This window comes from Phoca vitulina, unplaced genomic scaffold (assembly GCF_004348235.1).
Source record: "Phoca vitulina isolate PV1807 unplaced genomic scaffold, GSC_HSeal_1.0 scaffold2, whole genome shotgun sequence".
In the NCBI taxonomy this organism is placed as follows: domain Eukaryota; kingdom Metazoa; phylum Chordata; class Mammalia; order Carnivora; family Phocidae; genus Phoca; species Phoca vitulina.
The window spans coordinates 31,380,581-31,400,168 of record NW_022589705.1 but is presented as its reverse complement, the minus strand read 5'-3'; the positions used below and the strand labels follow the sequence as shown (position 1 = coordinate 31,400,168).

Here is a 19,588-nt window from a genome sequence, read left to right as displayed (position 1 = left end):
AGTGGGGTTTTAAGATTCACTGTTGGAATTCTGTGCCATAAGAATGTCAAACCATGCAGAAACATTCCTTAAATGAATTAGTCTCTGCCTATCTTATCAGCTCCGGCTTTTCCTAGGAATGCCATTGTAAAACAATCCTGATATGTAGGTATAATGCCCATGCAGCTCTGCATCACAACATAAATTGTAGAACCATCTAGCATGCTCTCAATTGCTCACTGACAACACAGGTGAAAGTACCCTAAACAGTAATGGAATAAAAATAAAAAATAGGAATGAGAAAATGTCTAAATTGGATTTTTTTTAACCTTACCTTAAATTCCTTCCCCTAAGACTTAACTATAAATTTAGTTAATTAAGGTAGATAAATGTGATAAGGAGGTAGTAGAGAAACAGTGAAATAATACCTGACAGCCTCTCTTTTCAATTTCCATAATACATTTTTGTATCAAGAGTGGCACCATCAATCCTATATTTTCTTTCTCTACAACTTTTCGAATATCAACACCAAATATTACTGGTTCTCGGTTTATATCCAGTCCATGAAGAGAATTCTCCCACTGTTCCAGAAGAGTCACTTTCACATAAATAAGACCTCTAGGCTCAAGTTTGACAGCCAACTGATGTGTCTTTGTCACTCTGAATAAAGTGGGAAGAACAACAGTTCCGTGACAACACACTCGATTTTTTCTTGGAGTTGGTTCCCAACTGAACACTACTAATTTCAAATGCTGTGCATTTTCAATTTCTATGTTGAAAGTATGATCCATGTCTAAAAATGTCGTCCGACATGTGAGCAAAGCTGTTCTTGCTTTGTTTACTGAATCGACCTGAATCGCACAGAAGACATCTTTTGAGTCTATCCGGGGTGGTTTTAAATCCTCAGCACCATAGAAATGCACACTCATGAGCCCAGATATGTACTGTGAACACTTAGGTTGATCAAAAAAACTGTAATGTCTAAAAGCATCAATGTCTATTTCATTCTTGTTACAACTATTTGGAATTATTTCTTTTCCCTTTCCAAATTTGTTTTCAGATCCATGTTTGCTAGATTTAGTTATAAGTTCAGGTGAATCTCCATCACTGAGGTAACCACCTTTGCACGAATACTTAGAACTCATAAACGTCTTCTTCTGGTAGTTGTGCTGAGAAGATACACTGGTATCCAGATGGTACCGACTTATAACATTCCTCTTAGCAGCTGTGGTTGTGTTCCCAGAAGGTAGAATGTCAGCATGATGCATTTCTTGACAGTTACATTTAGACAAGGAAGGAGTATTATCTGGACTGTTCATATGATTCAAAGTTCCTTTGACGCTCAGCTTTCGGCTAAGTTCTGGCAACCTTTTCATTTTCATGGAAAGTTTCCTCACAGTTCGTGGAGATTTTATTTTATCTGGGAAAGACCAGTTAATTGAGCTACTTTTTTTCACAGGGCTAGGGCTTGGAGAAGATGGTTCTGGCACTCCCAATTCAGTCTTATTTGTAGCAGCTAGGATCCCAGGACCTTAAAAAACAAACAAACAAAAAAGGTATTACAAGGTGGTATGTTCTGATCCCTACTTTATAAATCATCAACTAAACAAACTCTCATGTGGACAGATTTTCTTCTCGTTTCATCTCATTGGGGAGATTTAGTTAGTTACAAGTTTAGGTAAATCTCCATTACCCCCTTCAAATAGAGTATCAAGGATTTCCAGGGGTGCCTGGATGGCTCAGTTGGTTGAGCATGTAACTCTTGATCTCGGTGTTGTTAGGTTTGAGCCCCACGTTGGGTGTAGAGATTACTTAAAAATAAAATCTTAAAAAAAAAGGGGTGGATTTCTAAAGAGCTTACAGAGGAAAAAAGCATTTCCCTCTCCATCCGCTTTTCTATTCTAACGGTTTGGAGGAAGGGTAATATAGGTTCCTTTTAAATCTTTCCCACTGCAGTATAATTCAGGGAGTATGTTATTTTATAACCATAAGCAGTGGATATCAGAGGAAACTAGGAAAGCTTCCTATTTTAATAGGTTTATTTTGGCATATTAATACACATTTGTTTTAACATATTTCCTATTTTAATATGTTTATTCAGAAATCCTACTCTAATTAAAAAAAGAAATCCTACTCTAAGAACATTTCTTCTTTATTTTTAAGATTTTTTAATTTATTTACTTGAGAGAGAGAGAGAGAGCAAGTGAGCACAAGCAGGGGGAGGGGCAGAAGGAGAGGGAGAAGCAGGCTCCCTGCCAAGCAGGGAAGCCAGACACAAAGCTGGCTTGATCCCAGGACCCCAAGATCAAAACCTGAGCGGAAGGCAGCCGCCTAACCGACTGAGCCACCCAGGTGCCCCAAAGGAACATTTCTTCTATTTATAATCCTCTAAAAACTAAATTTTATCATGTAGCAGGACTGGTTTTTTAAAAAATTTAAAAACAAAACAAAATTTATAATTTTGACAACTAAGAGCCCTTCGTCATTCTAATGTTCTATTAGAACATACCATGGAAGATTATATAAAATCGACTCCAGTCAATCAAGAATAACTGAATATCGAGGGGGGCCTGGGTGGCTCAGTTGGTTGAGGGTCCAACTCTTGATTTCGGTTCAGGTTGTGATCTCAGGGTCATAAGATCGAGCTCCACATTGGGCTTAAAGACGCTAGAGCAGGTGTCCAGAAGGACAAGGGATGGGAGTGGAAGTGGGGACCTGGGACAAAAAGTGAGAAATGAACGGAGGGATGAATTACAAGTGCTCTATAGACTTAGCAGTCTGGATGACTTGACTTATATCCCACGATACAACAGTAATGAGTTGAAAGCCCTTAAGACACGAAGGAAGAGTTGCAGGAATGGATTCAAGAGTGTATATACAGGGGCGCCTGGGTGGCTCAGTAAATTAGGTGACTGCCTTTGGCTCAGGTCATGATCTCAGGGTCCTGGGATTGAGCACCATGTTGGGCTCTCCACTCGGCGGCAAGTCTGCTTCTCCCTCTGCCTGTTATTTCTCTCACTTTTGCTCTCTCTCAAATAAATAAATAAGCTTTAAAAAAATAAAGTGTATTCAAAAAAATAAAAAACAAAAAAGTCTGCTTGTCCCTCTCCCTCCCCCCATTTGTGCATGCTATCTCTCTCTCTCAAATAAAATCTTTAAAAAAAATTAAAATAAATTTAAAAAAGAATAACTGAATATTGAATATCATAAAGCTAATTGATTTTAAAAACTATAAAGACATTTCTTATATTATTTATATACAGTAACTCCCTAGAACTTCAAAAGCTAAATTAGGGTCTTTCCTTGCAATTTAAAAGTATTAAATGACAGTACAGAGACATAAATAAGTTTTCTTATAATTCTCAGTTTTCATGAAGAGTAAAGCATTGAAATGTTTCTTAATTCTTCTCCACCCAAAAACAGCTTTATTTTTTTTCTGAATGTGAAAGTAAAAAGTTTTTAAAAGATACAAAGAAATACAAATAAAGTAAATAGCCTGAACTGCACTATCAAGAGATTAGCGATTGTAAATATTGTGGTGAAAAGAATATTAAAAGTTGTTTAATATTAAATTGTTAATATTTATAACACCAGCCAACATTTATTTAGACAAAGTATGAAAAATTAATACTTAAGTATGCAAGGATCCTCATTTAATTCTTGAAATAGCCCTATGAGTTAAGATACCACTAGCATCCCATTCTCCAGATAAAGACCTCATGCACAGAGCTGTCTGATTTGTTTAAGATCACAAAGCTGGTAAGTGGAAGAAACAGGAATGATTCAAACCTAAGCATACGCCTTCAAAGCCTATATTCTTTTTTTTTTTTTTAAAGATTTATTTATTTGAGAGAGTGAGAATGAGAGAGAGAGAGTACATGAGAGGGGGGAGGGTTAGAGGGAGAAGCAGGCTCCTCGCTGAGCAGGGAGCCCAATGCGGGACTCGATCCAGGGACTCCAGGATCATGACCTGAGCTGAAGGCAGTCGCTTAACCAACTGAGCCACTCAGGCGCCCCAAAGCCTATATTCTTAAATACTATACTTTAGAGCCCTTCCATCCTTCTAAACATTTTTCTGTCTATACATACACATTAAATTGATTTTTAATGACCATTTTTCAACTATTAAGAAGTTAAAATATTCTATTTAACCTCAAACTTTCAATCCCCCAGTTAAAAAAAAAATGTCAGGGGCGCCTGGGTGGCTCATTTGGTGAAGAATCTGCCTTTGGCTCAAGTCATGATCTCAGGGTCCTGCTCAGTGGGAAGCCTACTTCTCCCTCTCCCTCTGCCCCTCACCCTGCTCGTGCTCTCTCTCTCTCAAATAAATAAATAAATAAATAAATTTTTAAAAAAATGTATAGACTGACTAATAAATTTTATTTTAAAACTTGAAACTGTTGGGGCGCCTGGGTGGCTCAGTTGTTAGGCGTCTGCCTTCAGCTCAGGTCATGATCCCAGGGTCTTGGGATCGAGCCCCGCATCGGGCTCCCTGCTCCACGGAAAGCCTGCTTCTCCTTCTCCCACTCCCCTTGCTTGTGTTCCTGCTCTCACTATCTCTCTCTCTCTGTCAAATAAATAAATAAAATCTTTAAAAAGAAAAAAAAAAACAAACTTGAAACTGTTCCTATTTAAGGGTTCAAACTAATAAAGCAAAATGAAAATATCTTCTAAAATCTAATATAAGTTTAAACTGTTCCTTTAAAGAAACAATCTAGGGGTGCCTGGCTGGCTCAATCAGTAGAGCATGTGACTCTTGATCTCAGGGTGGGGCCTAGAGCTTACTTTAAAAAAAAAAAAAGAAAAAAGAAAGAATCTATTTTTTAAACTATTTAAAATTTAAATCAATTTTTCACACTTCATCTAACTATTCCTTACAAAGATCTCTAATGACCCTCATATCAGAGGCTACTCTATGTAATACATTTCACAATTAAAATGATCCAAAAAAGTATTAACTCATTTCAAAAATCAATAGATTAAATGACCTTTCTTTAAAGTATTAATATAGTCTCCCTCCACCCCTCTTTGTGTGTCCTAATGACAAAGAAGTAGTTTCTTTTTAGAGAAAGGACTATTTTAAGTATGCCTGCTGGGCTTTTCTGGTAAGTAACTAATAAGAAATGGAGTGTTTGATAAACTAGACAAAGCATTCTCTTGTACTGTAAATTGTAGTACAATTCTACTGGTTTACTGGCCTAAAACATTCTATAGTAATCGGAGTCCTGCTGTATCTACAATCTATTTTGTCACGGCTTAAAAAGCTACCCAGTATATTAAATTGCTCTAGGTTTTTTTACATTATTAAGGAGTTAATTTAACATTGACTTTTTCTACACATCATGCATTAAATATTTCTTACTTAAGTCCTTAACTAATTATTAAATTAAGATACTGTAAAAATTAGCAATTTCTAACTGCAGACAAGAAAATTTATTAAAATAAAAATGCTTTGTTTTTATAAAATCCAAGAGCTGAAATATTACCAAATTCAATAACTGCTTAAAATTAAACCAAAATCACACTAATCAAATCACAGACTAGCTATAAAGGGAAAGTACAAAATGAAAATCTTTATAAATTCATGGGCCAGGCTAGAATCAAGTGAAACTGGCACATTCCTTCAGCACCTAGAACAGTAACTGGTACACAGCAGAAACTGAGTGTTTACTGAATAAATGAATCAACCAACCAATTGTTGGTTGCCTGTAAGCTGGTAAAACTTTTAGGAAATATAATATAGGAATTACATATAATAGTTACCAGTCATAAAAACCCAGTAATGCTACTAGTTATTAATCCTAATTAAGTAAAATAGAACATGATGAAGATCACTCCAATAGTAGTGGAAACAATCTATTAACACCCAACATAATGAGTCAAATAGATTAGGACACATCAACCCAATTAAATACTATGAAATTGGTAAACAATAATGTTATTCTACAGTATGTAACAATACAAGATGAAAATACCAAGTGAAAATATCCAAAAAGCAGAGTGCTATGATTGCAGCTAGATAAAAGATACATATACACATGGGACTTGAGAGACAAACAAGTCATAATTGTGTTAGGATGATTAAAAAATTGTCATTCATATTAAATATACTCAAGCTTTCCTATTTCTTAATCAGAAAATTATTTTAAAATTCAACCATTCTCTTTGCCTATTTCTCAACAGTTCTCTGTTAATATTGCTAAAGAAAACATCACTTTAGGGGCACCCGGGTGGCTCAGTCGGTCAAGCATCTGCCTTTGGCTCAGGTCATGATCCCAGGGTCCTGGGATCAAGCCCCGCATCAGGCTCCCTGCTCCGTAGGGAGCCTGCCTCTCTCTCTCCCTCTGCCTGCTTCTCCCTCTGCTTGTGCTCTCTCTGTCAAATAAATAAATAAAATATTTAAAAAAAGAAAAGAAAACATCACTTTAGGTGACCTTTCTGATCAAACTAAAACAAAAAATGATGACATGTAAATAAACTGTCTAAATATTTCCTTTGGTGGGTGCCTGGGTGGTTCAGCTGGTTAAGCGTCCAACTCTTGATTTTGGCTCAGGTCATGATCTCAGGGTCCTGGGATCAAGCCCCGTGTTGGGCTCCTTGCTCAGTGGGAAGTCTGCTTGTTGCATGTCTTCCTCTCCCTCTGCCCCTTCCCTCCCACCACCACCGCCCCACCCGAGCATGAGCTCTCTCTCTCTCTAAAATAAATAAATATTTATAAATAAATAAATATTTCCTTTGGTCATATTTAATAGTGCTTATAGTTTAATAATATGTTAAAGAGAAGAATAACAGTGAGAAAGGAGACCTAAATATCAGCCCTACCATACTTTCAAGTTTTGGGGTTGTTGTTTTTTGTTTTTGTAATGTCTGTTAGTCTTTCCAGGTTCACAATTTGCCACAAACATAAAATAATAAAGTTTAAAGACAATAACTTAAATCAAAGTATGTATCACTTTACAGACACTGGCTTTCTAACTTTGCAGTTATTCTTATACCCTCTCGCCTTTTCTGCACCATACCAACCCGCCACTCTGCCATACTCCTTTAAGCCTTCCCTACCATTCCACCCTAATCACAACCTGCGTTCCTAACTATTATATTATATAGCATTTATTTCTCTCTCCATCCAGATTACAAAAAACCCCACAAATTCATGCTGAAAAGTCAGTCTACAATTAGGAACACACACACACAAAATTTTTCATTACGTTCAATCCCAACATGGGGGGGGGGGGTTACTTAATATTTCCAGCATAACTTCTCAGTGTTTCTTTCAAAAAACTAATATCATATAGTACACACTGTTTTTTAACTCACTTTTTCTCTTATCAATATAACATTCACTCCACCTCCTCATATCCCTGAGGAACGGATTCAAATGCAAGTAGTTTATTTGTAAAGTATAGAAATACTAGCAAGAAGTGAGAAAATTCAGGGGAAAATCCAAAAATTATCAAGCCTGCTACTATGGGCAACTGGTACTTAACCTCAGGAGAAAACTCTGGGAAACAATGTAGAATTATGGCACTCAAGGAGGGAGAGAGCTGAGGTAACCCTACACCAACTCCTGTCAGTCACTGGTTGAGGGGCACTCCCAGACTGCCCTGCAGAGAAATTCCCTAACCCTTCTCAGAGTCCTCAAGCAGAGATGTGGATACTGATGTTTGGAAGTAGGCTGCTTCCCTCTAAATAAGTAATAAAATCCAAGGGATATGCACAAGGTACTGATAGCATCTGCTATACCCCACATCTTTGAATATTCTGTATCATTTGAAATTTTTTTTAGATTTTTTTGTGGGGGAAGGGGCAAAGGGAAAGGGAGAGGGACAAGCAGACTCTCTGCTTGTGCAGAACTGGATGTGGGGCTCGATCCCAGGACCCTGAGATCATGACCTGAGCCAAAGTGAGATGCTTAACCAACTAAGCCACCCAGGTGCCCCTCATTTGAAATTTTATAAATTAAAATGACTTGATATGAACCAGAACTGCTTTCTATCCAACATTTGATATCTGCAACTAAATATGCTTTATGCGGTTTCCTGTGTAGTATGTCTGGGACCAAATTTGAAAAGAGGCATATCAAAAAATCAAGGCAATCAAAGAAAAATAAAACCATCAGGCTGAATTGTATGAAATGCTGTGTTCTGCAGATCAGAAACTGTTGAATCTCAGCAATTTCATATGGTTCAACCTAATATGCATCAAACTTCCAATTATTTCCTTTCTAGGTTCCATAACTATTGTAGCACCTATTTCCAAGGTCTTTACTTCTCCCTCTCATTTCTTTTTCTCTTCCTCCTTTCATGAGGAAATGTAGGCATGAAACCATAAAGTAATAACTACTGGTACACTGAATATACAACTTTTCAGCTGTACCCAGGCTAGGTGTAAATGAATGAATGAAGTAAAATCAGATTTACATGAAGAATATATCTTTCTCTTCCACGCCTTGTGATTCCATTCTTTCAACTAAGAGAAAAGTAATTACTACCTCAAAGGACAGACATCCTAAGAGTTGGTGTAGGACTACCCCAGTATCTTCACCCCTTACAAAACCAAGTCTGTGATAGGATTAAACCACCATTTATATAAAAAGGTTTGTAATGGTTTTTGAGTTTTATTTTTATGAAAATTCACTCACTCTGTAAGAAAAAGTACATAGCTATAATAGACAACTATATTTAGTTTTAGCTACTGTCAAAGAATTGAACAACGGAAAAAGAAAAGGCAAACATATGATCATCTTTACCTGCAAAAGGAGATTTCAACATGAGACTCTCCTCTACCATGATACCTTCTTGTGTCTTGTGTCCAAGCCTTTGCTTGAACTGCTGCATGAACTCTGGGGAATGGATGGACTCTACAGGATTCGTTTCATTGGACTGTGTGGTTCTGAGTTCTGAAGAGCACAGCAAGTCTTCAGTGTACTGCTCTGTTTTCATTAGGTCACTACCAGACAATACTCTCAAACTAACAGCAGGAAACTTCAGAACAGGAGGGTCTGCCTCACCAAAACTCAAGGCATTTGATAAACCAAAGTCGTCATCCTCAGGAATGGGGTTGTACCATATTTCTCCTTCATCATCTGCATCATTTTCCTCATTAAAGTCTAAAGAACAGTTTCTTGATAATGAAGAATTTGTAGCATCACACACCATATATGTACAGTATTCCTCAGATGACTTGAAGAAAGGCCGTGATAGCTGATATTTGGGTGAGATGGATAAGTGACTTATGTCTTGGCATTTCTTATTTTCCTCTTCCAAATTAAAAGATCGCAGAGTACTCTGATATAGCCAATTGCGTTTCTTTGACACAGTGATGCTATTAAGTGGCTTATGACCTCTGAATCCAATATTATCCTTCAGATCTTCAAGTTCTCTTCTCTTCACTGAAGACCCATAGACATTTTCAAATAAATCTGTTTCAAAGGGAAAAAAGAAAATAGAATGCAATGATATAACGCCTAGCACACCAGGAAAGACAGGTCACTTGAAATCAGTTATTGAAATATTATTTTTAAAAAGATAGAAAGAAAAATGGTATTACATTTGGAGACTAAAATAAGAAAAATTTTGGCTTTTTCACCTAAAAATAATTTCTATTAGACTACTAGTATAAGTGACATAAGAACTCTGAGAAAAAGAATAAACAAACTCTGAGATTGCCTTTATAGACATGATAGGGTTAACAAAGACTTAACCCAAGCAAAACATACTTTATAAAAAGCTTACATAGAATGCTTTGTACACAGTATGCCTTTAATTAATATTTTTAATAATTTCCAACTTACTACTACAAGGACCAGAAATCTTTAGAAAACATAAGTAATATTTCTACTTTCTCACACAAAGATTAACTTTGAGTGAATCTTTAAAAATAAGTGTGGCTTACTTATTACTAAATGCTTTCCTGATTACTGAAATTTCAGCATAACATCTATTTCCCAATCACATAGTTATGCAGTTGCACCTTATGCAGGGTTTAAGTTCTAAGTATCTAGGACAAAAATAAAAATAAAAATCCCTTTAGAAGGCTCTAGATTAGAACCAGCTATCTTGTCTCACGGCAAATACAACCAGCTCTTATTACTGGCCAGGCACAAACTTAAGGAGCAAGAACATAAGAATGAACAAAATAGTTTCTACCCTTAAAGAATTCATAGTCCAATGAGGGATATCAAATAGTTGGGATGTGTTTATGTTAATATAATGAGATAAGACTCTGAAAATGTATACATAACATTAATCCCATATAAAGAGGAACACATCCAAAGAATTGCATAAGGCAGGCTTCAATAACAGTCAATAAGCTAAATATATACCATAATACTAATTCACTAGACATAGAAAAATAGACAAAACCACATTTGTAAAAATTTAAGATCATGTCCAGCTTTACAAATTATGGAATTATAGTCTGTGCTACTTTAAGTATGTATATGGTTGATTCATCTTAGTACTACAGCAAATAAAATATAATACCCTAATAACAGAGTGATAAAAACATATTAAACTATGAGGAATTTAATAACAACCAAAAATTTAGGTTCATGCATAATCAAGGCTTTCAGTAACCTCCCTCTACTGAACAAAAATCCCTTAAAAAATGTAAACTTGTCTTTTTTAAATTCTAAATTTAACCCAACCAAACAATTAATTTAAAAATTAAAAAAAAATTTTTAAAAATTAAAAAAAACAACAACCCTCAAACAGCACCTGAGCTTCAAGTTCCACTAGTTCCAGAGGCAGGAATAGACTAGGACACAAAAGGGAAGGAAGCTCCCATGAATGCCTACTATGCATTTATTTATTGAGTGCCTACTGTATATCAGCAATGAGAGATAAAACAGTAAGAAAGCCTTTAACGTCGTTTAAGCCTCCACAAAAATGCTAAGACAGGTATGATTATTTCCATAAGCCAGAAAAAATGAGGAATACGGTCAATGTGCTAGCTATAGTATTCAAATTTAAGCCAGTCTAACCCTAAAATCCATGCTCTCCTATACCTGCTCTCCTATACCATGCTACCCACCAAAAAGTAGGGAAGTAGGCAGCCCTTTCTGAACATGGTGATAATATCAACCCAGTTAACCTTATAGGGTGGCTGCTGGTAAGAATTAAGTGAGATAATGTTGGAAATATTTTGAAAACTGTATAGTACTACTCAGAAAAATAAAGTAACTTGCCCAAGACCACCTAGTTCATAAATGGGAGAGGCAGCACTCAAAATAAACTCTTCTGACTCCAAAGTTTGTTAGCAGTACACCTGGGCTACAACTAAGAGATTACACACCTCTACCCTCCAAGATTTAACATGCAAACATGTAACACATATTCAGTAAGTATCTTGAATTGATTTAGTTTAATTAATGAAAAACATGAAGATTCAAGAGTCCTCTTGGTTCTGTCTCCTTTAAAATTAAAGAAATTAAAAACTGAAAATCAACACATACTCATGAATCACTGAGGCCTCTGGGTTTTTGGTGGCCACATCTTTGTCCAAGTGTACTAAAAACTAAATCTATTTCACATTTAAGCCCAAATCCCATATTATTTAATAGCACTTCAGACATTCACGAGATATTATTTGTAGTCTTTACACAATTGTAAATTTTAAGCCAAAAGTACAAAATTATACAACTCAGAATGGCTAGGAGTCACATCTTATTGTATCTTTTTCTCAGATGTCTCTCAAAAGATCCAACATTTTATATAGTTAGATAAATTATTTTGAGTCCTATAGAGTTTTTTGACATGCATTTTAAATGAAACAGACATGCTTCTACTTGTACTGCATTCCAAGGAACTGCAATGACAAAAACAAAGCTACTGGCATCCCATACTTATGCAAATTGACACATCTATTGACATGAGTATTTAATGTATATATATTTTTTAAGATTTTATTTATTTGAGAGAGAGAGACACAGCGAGAGAGGGAACACAAGCGGGGGGCATGGGAGAAGGAGAAGCAGGCTTCCTGCGGAGCAGAGAGCCCAACGTGGGGCTCGATCCCAGGACCCTGGGGCTCGATCCCAGGACCCTGGGATCACAACCTGAGCCAAAGGCAGACACTTAACGACTGAGCCACCCAGGCACCCCTAATGTATAATATTAAAAGGAATAATTACACGAGATACTATGCAACTATTCATGAAACTATAAACTACAAGAACTTGAAACCAAACAGTCTGACTGCTATTGCTGAATAATTCAAAATAGTACATGATGCTGAAGGTGAAATTTAGAGGTAAATAGGTACATTATTGTGATTTCTGACAAAGGCCAAATTTATTCATTTATTAAAACTGAAATATAAGAAACGCCTACAGGGCACTAAATTTTATTTGAGCAATTATTTATAAAGAATTTAAAACATTTCATTTTTATTTTCATTAACTAAAGGGATGAATATGAATGTTAATTACACAGAAATGGAAAACTATTTGCAATCTTCTATTTACTCCCTTTTATGCTAAAATTAATGTTAAACCCTACTAGCATAAGTTTGAACTACCTTTAGCTTCTGTTAGCTTTACCTACAGCCATATTCATATATAAACACACACACACACTGAAAGAAACAAGTAAAAAAGATATCAAAATAGTATGCAAAGTGGCAAGGCAAAAAAGTCTTTATTCCCTTATAATTATACACATTGTGATATAATTAATTAAATGACTAATTAAAGTCATTTTACGTTGAAAATCTGTAAGAGAATGTAGAAGTGGCAATTAAGTTTTTCACTCAGAAAAATATTCTACATAGTAGTGAACTACTCAAGCCAATTTTGTGTTCTCAATGGTTTCATAATAAATTAAAATGACTTACTAAACATTTAGTATTCCAGCTCAAAATCATCAGCAAACTTTCTGAGAAATTACATATTTCAACCCTCAATGAAAATGTACCTATATAAGACAACTTTTCATCATTTAAAAAAGTCCTACTGCAGGGGTGCCTGGGTGGCTCAGTCAGTTAAGCATCTGTCTTCGGCTCAGGTCATGATCCCAGGGTCCTGGGATTGAGCCCCACATCGGGCTCCCTGCTCAGGGGGGAGCCTGCTTCTCCCTCTCCCTCTGCTGCTCCCCCTGCTTGTGCTCTCTGTCAAATAAATAAAAACAATCTTTAAAAAAATAAATAAAATAAAAAAGTCCTACTGCAGAAACAAACTCTGTTGCTTTTGCTTACTTCTCTTTTAAAAATCCTAAATAAAAGTATTCTTACAAATACTGTATTAGAGTTTAAATAAATACAAACAGCCCTGCTTAGAGTCAAACCTGGCAGCCCAGAAGAAATGACTAGAATAAACTGAAACCTTAGGTTTATGCATGAGTGTACTTATAAGTGTCTTTCTCTTTTCCAGATAAATCTAAATGAGGAAATGGGTACAATGGAAAGGAAGAAAGTTATTTTTCTATCTTTTATGTTTCCTCCCTTGTGACTAGCAACAAAACCCTTAAGAAAAAAGCTGTGTGCTAGCTTTTGGGACAGTAGAGAAGAAAACCCTGAGACTGTTTTCAGTTCCACAAAAGTAAGGGGGAGGAGCACGACAAAGATGCACAAAAGAAAAGATGAGCAGAATAAATAAGTGCCCCTAAAGGGGTGTGTTCCAGCTCAACTCCCAGTGTTCTTCAAGGCAGTACTCCTCAACTTCTGATCATTTCACTCTCCATCCAGAATCCTTATGATCTGGGCAAGGTAGTACTCTCACAAAGCCTGCTTGCCTTTCTCTTGATAACAGCTAACTAAGCATCAAGCATGGTACCAAATGGATTATCTTTTTTCATCCTCACAGCAACCTGAGGACTGAGGCTCTGCAGTGTTGAATAACCTGTTCAAGGTCACAAGCCTGGTAACGTAAGTGGTGGGGTCTAATCAGAAACCCAGAGGCCCTATTCTGTTAACCAGTATACTATATGGCCCCCTCTCTGGAAGATTGCAAAATCTCACATTTATTGGTGCAAGATGAGACCCATATAGAGGGAACTGCTTAAACCTGTCACAGGCAAGTAGTAAATATAAATGTATACATAACAAAATTGAAGCAGAAAGAGCTCAACTGCTTTGTTCTAATAGGGATTAGTTTAAGAATCAGGTATCAGAATAAAGTAGAATGCTTTTTCAAAACTTTAACAAATGTATCAAGATAGGTGATGGGGGCACTGGGAACTCTAGAACCTAACTACTCAAAGTATGTACCAAACAGTAGCATCTACACTGGGTGTTTGTTAAAATGCAGAATCTCAGGTCCCACCTCCCACCTATAAATCTGCATTTTAACAAGATTTTCAGGGAATTCATATGCACATTAACTTTAAAAAGCACTGCTCCATAACCACACTTTGAGTGGCAATGGTGTAGAAAATAGCCTTGGAAATTCTCAAAAAATAAACTCCACTTAGAAATGTAGGACTTTCAAATCAACACACTATTTTCTGCTGAATTTGTAATTCTCAGAGTTTTCCTGCCACCAGCAACTCTAGTGTTCTACGGCATTGTCCCCCCCCCCCCCCCAAAAAAAGCAACTGGACTTGCTTCTAGGGCCACAACGGCAGAATTTCTCAGAGGAGGATTTAAAACTAGAAGACAGGGGCGCCTGGGTGGCTCAGTCGGTTAAGCATCTGGCTTCAGCTCAGGTCATGATCCCAGGTTCCTGGGATTGAGCCCCACATTGGGCTCCCTGCTCAGCTGGGAGCCTGCTTCTTCCTCTCCCTCTGCCCCTCCCCCTGCTTGAGCATGCCCACTCTCTCTCTCTCTCAAATGAATAAAATCTTTAAAAAAAAAAATAGATAAAATAAATAAAAATAAAACTAGAAGACAGTAAAAAATTATATGCATATTGTTACTAATCGTGAAGAGGGCTAATGCATAAAAGATTTTGTTGAAAAAAATCCATAAAGATCATGTAGCTCATAAAGATAAGAAATCAGAGCTACAAATACTTGAGAAAAGAGAAGAAACAGATGGGACTCCACATGATAAATGTCAACTTCACTTTAAGGTATATTACACAAGATTATACCAGTTAATTATACTATTTTAAAAGAATTGCCTACAATTCTTTTGTATAATATTTTTAGACAAAAATATTAACAAGTTACATGCCCTAAAGTTTTCCTTTCACAGACAGTGTAGCAGCAAAAGTAGAGTCAAAATAGGCTATTTTTAGGGGCGCCTGGGTGGCTCAGATGGTTAAGCGTCTGTCTTCTGCTCAGGTCATTATGTCAGGGTCCTGGGATAGAGTCCCGCATCGGGTCCCGTGCTCTCTTTCTGTATCTCTTGTCTCAATGAATAAATAAAATCTTTTTAAAAAGGCTATTTTTAAAGCAATAAAAGGCTGAAACAGCTCAACCTAGTGCTTCTGAATTTCCTTCTGAGTACTATATGCTAATTAAACTTATTTATAAAGACTTTTAATGAAGTATAGTTGGCAAATAGATTAAAATTCCTTTGTAATCTTAAGGCTTGCAGAAACTTGACAATATTTACCACGTGTAATGACTTTAGATTTCTTAAATAATCATCTCAATTAAGAACAAATTGGCCAATCTGTGAACACTACATACCCAATGCACCAAATCACTGGCACTATTAAACTATCTCAAGTTTTAGAGGTTCTTAGTAGGAGCCAGAAGTCAAAATAGAAAATCCATTTGTTATATAGTCTAAAAATTTCCAAAATACCTAGATATTAGGTAAATTAGGTATCTCTATCCCATTATATATTCTATATTATAAATTCTGTATCATTTTTTAAAACAAAATATCCTCATAAATAATACTGTATAGAAAAGTGTGATATTAACCTTTTAATCTATTTAACATCTTTATACAATCTAGAATGTACTGCTTCATTTGGACTGCCCAATTAATTTTTAGAAAACATGACTGTAAAGTAGAATCCGGAAAAAATGTTAAAAAAAAAAAAAAAGTAGAATCCAAGTAACATCAATCTGAACTAAAGTTATTTAAAGGTAAAGGTTTAAAACATATTGATTAAAAAATTGTCTTAAAATCTATGAGAACTCCTTCATCTTTGCAACTTTGAGGTTGTTACCTACCCTTCTAAACCTTGCTGAAATTCCATTCATCTCCTCAATCCAAGCAACATAATAGAATTTGTTGGATCAGACCTCTAAAGAACTTAGCATCTGTTTAACCTTAAATAAATATAGGTTTTGGAGTCAGAGAGACCTAAGTCTGAATCGGTGTAATTGTTTGAATCCATATACCAGTATATACAAATCATATACTAGTTTGAGTGACCTTGAGCAAACTACTTAACCCATTTATTTTGTTGTTGTTGTTAAATGACAAGTGTCATAGGGGGTAAATATGAGAACCACATAAAGTATCCAGAATTGTTTTAATGAGTTAAACTAACTTCATGAAAAATAGTTAAAAAACAAGATTAACTCTCCAAATCTATACTAGATATGTAAACATTACACAAAGTATTTTTATCTTTCCTAAAAAATTTGAAAGGAAATAACATCTGATTACAAAACATTAAATAACATCTGAGAAAGGTGTTTAAACCAGAAATTATCCAAGCTTTTGCTTAGATTTCTTGTAAAATATCTAAAATACTACCACACAGTAATTCTAATGTTTCATTTTAATTTCTTTTAAAGTTACTTCCATTTAGTTTCTCAATGAAAAAAAAATCAATGAATTCATTCTTAAGCATTACTACATTTATTATTACTTTTAAAATCCTTGAATGTTTATTTACTCTATAACTGAGGGCCTTAAAAGCCATCAGATGGTAAATGTTTAACCTTTGCAACAAAAGGGTAAAAAATATTTGACTAAAGTTTTATGCAGATTTTTGCTATGGCTGAAATTTAACAATCTTACAAAGAGTTAACTGAACCAAGATCATGGGAAATAAAGCTATAGTGGCAATAAAATATGATTACATTTACCCCTGCAAATGCATATTTTAATATGAATTTAGCTTAATAAAGCACACCTCTCTTTACAAAAAAATTTACATCCTGTCATCCTTTTATTCAAGTGAAATGGAATAAATTTGAGGGAAAAAATTGACAGGTATGGATTAGAGATTTATAGATTCAAAAAAACTTTCCAAGTCTGTATAAGCTTTAAATGAATCATTTGATTTGTCTTCACTGTGTGATTAGAAGTTTTGTGAACTTTGTTTCTCCCCACTGTTTTGCATTTATTGATTAAACAAAGTTAATGTGTATAAACCCAGCCCTGGAGGATTTGTAATTCTTTTTTTTTTTTTTTTTAAGATTTTTTTTTTTTTCTGTTTGACAGAGAGAGACATAGCGAGAGCAGGAACACAAGCAGGGGGAGTGGGAGAGAGAGAAGCAGGCTTTCCACTGAGCAAGGAGCCAGATGCGGGGCTCGATCCCAGCACCGTGGGATCATGACTTGAGCCAAGGCAGAGAAAATGCCAAGTACTCTGAATACTTTTTACATTTCACCATCTAATATTTTTTAAACAATTAATGACACGTAAGTCTTTATGTTCACTAAAAGTCTTTGTATTTAAGATTGTAGCTCAAAGGATCATGTTGTTTGGACTCAGTTCGAAGGTATTATACTTCTTTCAGGAAAGAATTTTTACTATTTACAACATAATTAAAAGATTTCTAGAATTGGTACTCTAAACCTTCAGTGAAAATTAAAAATCATGTACATACAAAATCGGGAGGAAAATCCTATTTATAAGGGCAAATATAGTTAAGTTTACAAATGACTTTAAAAGTCTGCACTTTCTTAGAAGTACATGAGACATCTTTTTTTGATTAAAATACTAGTGCCCTTGATTTTCCACAATAAAAAGATTACTCACTTTGTTAGTTTTTTATGGGAGGGAGGAGGGAGGAAAGGTGAAGAGAAGTATGTGAAATCCTACGTGACTAAAAAGAAATTTTACTTGACAGTGTTTTTTTTTGTTTGGTTTGTTTTGGGGTTTTGGTTGTGTGTGTCTGTGTTGTGTGCACGCGCGCCTGGGAGAGAGGGAAAAAAAAAAAAACGTGTAATGAGTAAAATGAGTTTATGAAGCCCATAAAGTCTTCCTTGGATCAAATTCAAATTCACAAACCCCACCAAGTCTACGGATTTGCCTAGAGCCACAAAGAATAAAAATCAAGGCAGCACCGCCCAACTCTATACTAAAAGCATGTGGTGAACTTAACCTTTACTCACTGTTGTGCTGCAGAGTAGGCACACTGGTTCTTAGAGAAGAAAAAACAAAAACCCCAAGTTCTTCATGCCACTGTCGGAAAGGAAAGAAAAGGAAGGAAGAGAAAGAAAAGAAAAAGGCAAAACAAGTGAATGCATTATACTAAGTAACCCGGTGCATCCAGCTGCCCCTTACGTGACACTGGCACCGGCACGTACCTGTCTGCAGAAACAGACCTTATTCTTCGCTCTTAAGCGAAGCCCAGTTGGTAAACATTAAGACGCAAAGAGTTAGCATTTTGACTGCAAAGGAACCTACTTGTTAGAGTAATTCTTTGATCTGGAGGCACGGAGAGGACTTGGCTCTCACGCATTTTCAAAGGGCCCAGATTTGGAGAGGTTGCCTGCGCTCCCGTGACTTTGGGGGGTGTCCCCCGGGAGCGACCCTTCATTCCCAAGGACAGCAGACGTCCTTTGTACATCCACTTTTGCAGCTTCTTGACTGTCACCGCGGGAGGCTTGAGGAAGGGGAGCCCCTCCTGGCCGTCTCCTTTGCCGCTCCGTACCACAGCGGACCCCGCAGGATCCCTGAAAGGGCTTCCCGAGGAGCGGCCGGGGTCCTTGGAGCCCGGAGTCAGGAGGCCGGAGGGCGCGGCGGCCGGGGCGCTGCCTCCGCTCCAGCCGTCCATCCCGCCTCCACGTGGCGGGGGCTCGCCCAGGTCTCCGCGCGCGCCGCACCTGATCCAGCTGTCGCTCGGCCACCGCTGGAAGGGAGGAGGCTTGGCACCCACCCGGAGGCTCTCGAGACTTCTGCTGCAGGACAGCCGCATCCGAGGAGTCCGCAGGCGGCCTCCCCCCGACTCCCTTGGAGGCGACCGGGGCGGGGACACCTGCTGCCGAGGGCGGCCACCGCCTCCCCGCTGCCAGTCTTGGGGGCAGGCTCGGCGGTCCGCAGCGCCGCAGGGGGAAGGCAGCTGGCCCAGAGCCCGGGCTCCCACAAGGCAGCCGCGATCCGCCCAACCCCTGTCGCCCCGCCGCGCGCCCGAGTCAGGGGGCAGGTCGTGCATGGCCTGGATCAGCAGATAATAGGCCTCTCGCAACTGGGTCTGCAGCCTGCCTGTCTCCAGGCGGCCGCCCTCCGCCCCCGGGGAGGAGCCCGCCGCCGGGGGAGGCGGGGGCCACCGCTCCGCCTCCGCCCCCTCAGGCTTGGGCGCCGACTGGGAGCCGCCGGGCAGGTTCTCGTAGTAGTCGTCGTCGTCCTCACGGTCGTCCTCCTCGTCTCCGCTGCCTTCGGAGCCCGGCGGGGCGTGCAGACAGGGGCGAGTGAGCCCGCGACCCGAGGAGAGGGCCTCCTTCCCGCCGCGCTGACGAGGCCCGAGCGCTCCCCACTGCTCCGGGCGCCCTCCCGGGACGCGCGCCTCGGGACCCCACGCCTGCGGCGACG

General features: G+C 37.8%; 1 protein-coding gene across 1 annotated transcript in view; it reads right to left on the bottom strand.

Moving 5' to 3' along the window:
• Positions 1-19,274, bottom strand: part of SYDE2 (synapse defective Rho GTPase homolog 2) — a 46,213-nt gene extending 26,939 nt beyond the window's left edge. The window contains exons 1-3 of the mRNA XM_032424772.1: positions 18,464-19,274; positions 8,729-9,400; positions 408-1,510 (exon numbers count right to left, since the gene is read on the bottom strand). Of these exons, the coding sequence (XP_032280663.1) occupies positions 408-1,510; positions 8,729-9,400; positions 18,464-19,211 (2,523 nt within the window). The 5' untranslated portion in view covers positions 19,212-19,274. The remainder of the gene's footprint in view (positions 1-407; positions 1,511-8,728; positions 9,401-18,463) is intronic.
• Between the last annotated feature and the right edge of the window lie 314 nt (positions 19,275-19,588).